At 37.2% G+C, this 6,636-nt stretch overlaps 1 protein-coding gene across 1 annotated transcript in view; it reads right to left on the bottom strand.

Moving 5' to 3' along the window:
* Positions 1-6,636, bottom strand: part of DCP1B (decapping mRNA 1B) — a gene marked incomplete at its 5' end in the record, with an annotated part of 42,286 nt that overhangs the window by 2,062 nt on the left and 33,588 nt on the right. The window contains 2 exons of the mRNA XM_010133399.1: positions 20-36; positions 6,267-6,633. Coding sequence (XP_010131701.1) covers positions 20-36; positions 6,267-6,633 — 384 coding nt within the window. The remainder of the gene's footprint in view (positions 1-19; positions 37-6,266; positions 6,634-6,636) is intronic.

Raw genomic sequence — 6,636 nt, 5'->3', positions numbered from 1 at the left:
AGTCACAGTGGCAGGAAGGCGCTGAGGTGAGATTACCTGTCCATATAAAAATAATCAATTAAGCGTTTCTGCTTAATTCTATGGAAATAAAGATGATGAAAACTGCAGACTGTCGGCAACAGTTAGTGCTAGAGGTTGACACAGGTATGTGAAACTCCAGATCATACTGGACTACCTGTATGATCTATTTCCAGATTAAAAAGTCTTCCATCCAGTTTGAGACTGCAGCAGTGGATTCAAATGTGATTAAGTCTATCTGATAGACAAATCATCTTAGGACAAGAGCATTTTATTACAGAAAAACAGACTACTACTAAATATCATCACTCTCAGGGAACGCAGCTGTAAAGTCTTCCACATAGGGACAGTAAGCGATTAAGTTTAATCTTTGAGAATATACTTGCATGAATATATCACTATTAAACACTAATCTTTGTACCTAGTGGTAGAAAGTATTTTCCAATTAAACTTCCAAAGTACTTAATAAATATACATATTTTTTTTTCCTCATTTTACTTAAGGAGGGTGGGAAGAAAACAAAGATTAAATGATTTATCTAAAGAGCCACAGTGAGCTGATGGCAGTGTCAGAAATAGAACTGACTCCTAACCAGCACGCAGATGAAAAAAATCAAAAAGGCCCTCAAGGAGAAGGAAACCCTTGGTGCTGCAGTGGTTCTGCAAGTTCCTTCAGTATCATATAGATGCTAACCTGCAAAAACATGTGACAAAGAATTTTTACTCTTAAATTTTGCAGTGCATCTTGGAAGTATAAAACATGAAGGACTAGCAAATACTGTCAGATATAATATATATAACACTCGGTTTGCAGGTATTAGAGCTCTCTCCAGGTAATTCTAGTAATAAATCTCAATCCTAATCGTCCATGTCCTCGCTATTCAAGTATCCGATCTGAAGCATGATTTAGTGCTACTGTATGAAGGTGAAAGGCTACTCAATCACTTCACTCTGTGTCCCACATTACATTTCAATTTTGGAGAAAAATTAAAATTAAGACAATAGAACTGCGTTTTTTTCTCCTGGGTATGCAAAATAACGTAGTTTCATATTAAAGAACTGTCACATTTTTGTAGCTTGTCTTACTCCCAGTTACGACTGTTCTACCCAAAATATTTCTGAACAATGGTAGTTAAACAACAATACAAATAGAAAGAAACAAGGACTGAGATCTCATGCTGTTTTATGCAAAATTTAAAGAAGCAGAAAGACTAGGGGACATAAAAGACTCATGGCTATTAAAAATCATGCAATATGAACCTAATGCAAAAATCTCCCTGTTCACATTTTAGGTAAATATCGTTTCTGTTTCCTAAATACAGAGCACTACTTAAAAATGAAACTCTTGACCTACAGCTTTTTTTCCTTCGCTTTGGCATGTAATCATCAGGTCTGTTACAAGCTCCTCAGTAAGTTCAGGTATTCCTAACTCAGTGTAGATTTGTCTCAAACAGTAAAGTAGTGCACATGTTTGTGCAACCATACTTGAAAAATAATATTAATTTTAGAAGAAAACCAATGTAAGTCTGAAGTGACATTCCACTGTGGAGCGAGACATTCAACCTGTGCACATATGTTCTCCTGTAAGTGAGAAGATAGTTCTCCTGCCTGTGGAACACTGACTAACTCTGAACAGTTACCACAATGCTTCTGCTCTACTCATCCATGCAGCTGAAGTAACTTCTCTTTAATTTACCTCCAGCAAAATTGGCAGGGTTTGCTTAAACCAGATGATTCTTCCTAATGTGATTTTAAGAATGCATATACAAACCGCTCTCCAAGGGCAGGAACCTCCAGCAAAGGGATGGTGGTGAGCAGCTGGAGCAGATAAACTATCCCACTAATATAGCTGAGTATGTGACAGACTATGCCAAAGACCTTGATGACACGTCCTTCAAAATAAAAAACATTTCTCTCTAGAGTCCAAGGCAAATAAACAAAACCCGAGACAAACTGTGCTCTTAATAATATACAGTTACTACTGTCAAACACATACACATGTTTAAAAGACAGATGAAAAATTGTTTTCTCTGGATAGAAATGTCTTTCTGGTAGGACTTGTCAAGCATATGGAAACTATATGAAATAAGCAATATTGCCATCTACAGGTTTACTGCAAAACTTAAAATATTTGTGTCAGAAGAAGAACAGAAATATGTATGTATCATTTTTTCAGTGCATAGCATTTGTCTCTGTATGCAAAAAATAAAATTTTTTTTTTGCTAACAGTTCATGCCCAAAGCCTCTGCCATTTAACAAACTATTATATTAAAAATGGGTTTTTTTAAAAAAAAAATAAAGCCAAATTTTTGTTTTAGATTTAGTTCAGACCACTTCAGTCACTGACAACTGACACCCACCAGCAAATGGGATGCTGATCTTGGCATTACTAGTGTGAGACCTATAGCACCATGCTTTTGCTGAAAGCACTGAAAATAATCTATAGGGACAGACTGTCTTTGGGACAATCTTTCAGCTTTGAGAACTTATCACAAGACCTTAAGAACCCTTCCAAAATGCTGTCGATCAACTTCTTTCCCAGGGAACCTGAGTTGCTTGTACACCAGCCCCTACTGAGTTATCTCCAGCTTTATTGGTCAATGCTTAAATCTCTGAGTTGCTAATAACAGAGTAAGAGTCTACCATCAGTTTCACACAAATGAAGTAAGGACAACGAAAAATGCTAAAATAATTGTTGCAGCATATAGTATTCCTATAGATAACCATTTGATATTCTGCATGGCTGGTGGCGGCTAGATGACATGATAGCTGGTAAATTCACAAACCACCACAAACTCAGGAATGCATTGGATCTGCTGTAATGCAAACTGGCACCCTTTGCAGCTTCCTACATGTGCAGAATCCCACGTGCGTCGAGTGTTCTTCTGCAGCATCAGCATCCAGTGGGTGCTGTAGGCCTCTAAATGTTTTTAGTGTCATTACTTAAAACTCAAATGTTTATTATACGGATGATTCAGGAACTTTAAAGACAGTTACTTTATTAGAATAAAGCTGGCGACCTAGCATTGTTTTGTCTGTCAAGTTTAATTTAGAACTTTTAAATTGATGTTTAACTACAGAATCTTATAGTACTTTCCCAAACAAGTTTAATACACCTATTTGTATTCCTCCTGTGCATGTTTACAATCTCATGCTGAAACTCCAGTGAGGGGTAATAGTGCAATGCTCCCACCAAAGACACTAAGTACCATGCACACATTCAGAAGATGTAACACTATGAACAAAATACATTCTTGATGGAAAATGCTCCAAGAAATGAGAATAATGAGCTGCAAGATATCTGGCCTTCTGAAGAAAAGATAAATTTGTGTCAAGGTTATGGTAAGCACTTTAAAAACCATTATTCTGATAAACACTTAAGCATGCATGTATCTCTGATCAGGATAACTCATGCCTAACACTAAGCATATGCCTAAAAGCCCACTGCAGATTAATGCTTTTTTATTGCATCTTAAGCACATGTTACTCACTGTCTGCATAAGGAATACTTCACAGAATAGGGCTGGCACCAGACCAGACTGAATGCTTCCGAGTATTATTCTTCAGCTTTTGCTACTTTTTAAAAATTTCTTTTCTTTTCTTTTCGTAACTGGTCTCTTCCTTTCCATGTGGGAGATCACAGTTCTTACACCATATGGAGATGCAGCAGAAGCCAATTTAAACTTGGACTTGTAATGTGTCAATTGTGGAAAAGACTATTGCTTTCATTTTCTTAGTGCTGCTGATGGATTTAGTATCTTCCTTTAACACGATTTTTCCAATAACAGACACTGTCCAGATACCTCTCTATTCCTGTCAGACTTTTTACAATTAGCTTTTTCTGTATGCTGAATTGTAGTAGAAGAGGGAATACCAAAAGATAAATAATTACAGAGAACAGACATTTGGTGCATTTGCTGCATTTGGTGTCGGAATCCACTTTGATCTATTTTGCATGAGCATGTGCCGATACATTTGAGCCAATTCAACTTCACTTAAATGCCTGTCTTCAGGCACGGCAGCAAGGATGATCCTGCACTGGATTTGAAAGTTGTTTCAAATTTTTATCTTTCAGGTTTTTTTCCCCCAAAGTAGGCATATTTCATGTGGCTAATTTATGGCATTCTACAGGAATACTTATTCTTTCACTTTTGGCCTCCCCTCCTTTTTCTTTTTTGGCAATCTGCTGCATGTGAAAGAGGCCATTTCTGCCAGATTGAAGAGCTTTGGGTGTCCTAAACAATAATTAGTCGTACTTTTATTTTTAGTCTATACATTAAGTCTCATAAGCAATACTACACGTGTCAGAAAAACTGCATCTAATACTGTTTCAACATTAGCTGTGGCTTCATCACTCTTAGGCGGTCTCAATTACTCTGTTCACAGCCGTGCAAAGTGAGACTGAGAATCTCCTTAGTTGCATTTTGGTTTTTTTAAGGCGAACTTGCAGCAATAATTTCAGTGAATGATACTTGTTCCAGGGAAGATTTTTATCTTCTCACAAGCTACTCTTCTATTTATACTCAAGGAGTAGAAATATTGAAATTGCATTATGTCAGACCTCAGTAATTCCCTTTCCATATTGCAACTATTGATAGCATCAATTTTCCAGATATACTACAAATAAAGTCATTAGCCATATCAGCATTTATATGGATTTTTCATTTGAAAATATATCGGCATATTTACCATATTTTTTTTAATGCATACTGACTTATATTGTATAGCCTGGGACTTGCCTCATTTCACTTTTACCTTCACATTAGGAACGTCTTATGCCTCCATGCTATCACTGCACGTACCAGTGAAACAATTTCTTTCATTTATAGCAGGCAAGTTCCATTCCCAGCGACAACAGAAGTAAATTGCTGTGACTCTAGATCCTCTTTTTATCCAGTAGCACTCCAGTGAAAAGTCAGATTACCCTCTGTAAGCAACTGATCCTGAATAATTTCAGGGACTAAGGCCCCCAAAACTCTTTCACACACATTCAAAGTCATGCTCCTTTAATTAAAAGAATTAAAAAAATGATGGCTATTTGCTATATCAAATTTGTCTTCCTCTGACCTCTCTTAAGGAATTAAAAATCTTGACCTGTCACAGTGTTAGTGATAGATGTGGCCCATAGTTGTCAAATGGCTGTTTCAGCCTCTTCACGTCTAGGATAGCTTTCTAGAATAAGGGGGATCCTCGGAGCATGCTGAAGTCTTCTGTAGCCTTTAATTCAGTTTTTTTTAGAAGTTGCAATAGAAAACCAGCATTGGAACTTTACACTGAAAAGGTGAATGCTTTTTCATTTGGATAAGTAACTTGTAGATTCCAATACAAGTCAGACTCCGGTACAACACTAGTCTTGCAGACAGCCTGTCCACAATAAAGTTAAAAGGGGCTTAGATGCAGCTGCAAACAGGACATTTAATGACATTCAGGTGTAGAAGATCCTACAGAAAGAGAAGTTGTTAACAGAGAGAGCAGTTGTCCAGGATGGGACATTTTGTAATCACACATGATGCTTTCCTGAAGAACAGAAAAATGTACTCATGAGAGAGACAGTCTCTTGATATGTCCTAAATTTTTTAATACACCAATGTGACTTCTATGGTCACAGTCACAATTAAGGGTTTTGTTTTCTTTGAAGGCATTCAGGCACAAAGCCTTTTTTTCAAAATAATACATAGCAAACAAAAAAACAAAAAAAAAGCTAATGAATAGCTAGAAGTGGCAGTAACGGTACAAGGTAACTAATTCATTACTAGACAAATACTTCAAAAAACTGCTGTTAGAAAATAGGTGACCTTTTAAGCACCTTTAGCAACTGGCATACAAAGGAATGAATACTTGCACAGAGAAAGCCATAACTAATTTTGTAAGAAAAATTATTACACCCAAAACATTACACTCTGTAGCCAGCAAGTAGACGCAACAGCCTGAGACTAAGTACGACAACTGAAAACCAGGTAACTCTTCAAAGCGCCTCTGGAAAAACCCAAGACCGAAGTATCTTTAGTTGTTATTGATGAGCAAAAGATGTAGCCTTCAGTATTTACAGTATCACAGCTAGGTAAATCAGAACTTAGGTCATGTTAAATTACCACCTGTGAAAGGAATGATGTACCAGCTGCAGTAAGATAGTAACAAGAATATACCAGCCAAAATGAAACAAAGGCTAACCTTACAGAACACCAGGTTCAAAAGACTCCTAGATTTTTATTTATTGATTTATTTTAAATGTTTAAGTTTTCCATTTACCTGAAAGAGAGCACTCTGTTTTTCTGCACCCGGTGCCTTTTCTATCCAGGAATCCAGTGGTTTCAGCGTATTGGTATTCTGAGCAACAACAGGAAACTTAGCTGCCAAGGTTGGTCTGCTGGATACATGCAACTGTTGTTCTTGTTGCACTATCTGGAGTTTTTTCAGTAACTCTTGAGGTGAAATCACCCCAGAATTGGCTGCTTGATTGCCAGAGAGAGAAAGTGGCTGTCTTGGAAGTTTGGATTGTTCTTTACCAAGTGTCTGAGACTCTAAAGTTTGGCCCGGTAAGGACCCATTGAAATATACCAAAGGTGGCTGGCTCATATTTACTGTTGCTGCTGGTGCTCCCACAGCAGCAGGAGTCCTG

This window comes from Buceros rhinoceros, unplaced genomic scaffold (assembly GCF_000710305.1).
Source record: "Buceros rhinoceros silvestris isolate BGI_N320 unplaced genomic scaffold, ASM71030v1 scaffold19103, whole genome shotgun sequence".
Lineage (NCBI taxonomy): Eukaryota > Metazoa > Chordata > Aves > Bucerotiformes > Bucerotidae > Buceros > Buceros rhinoceros.
The sequence above is the reverse complement of the archived record's forward strand: the minus strand, read 5'-3'. Positions and strand labels throughout refer to the sequence as shown.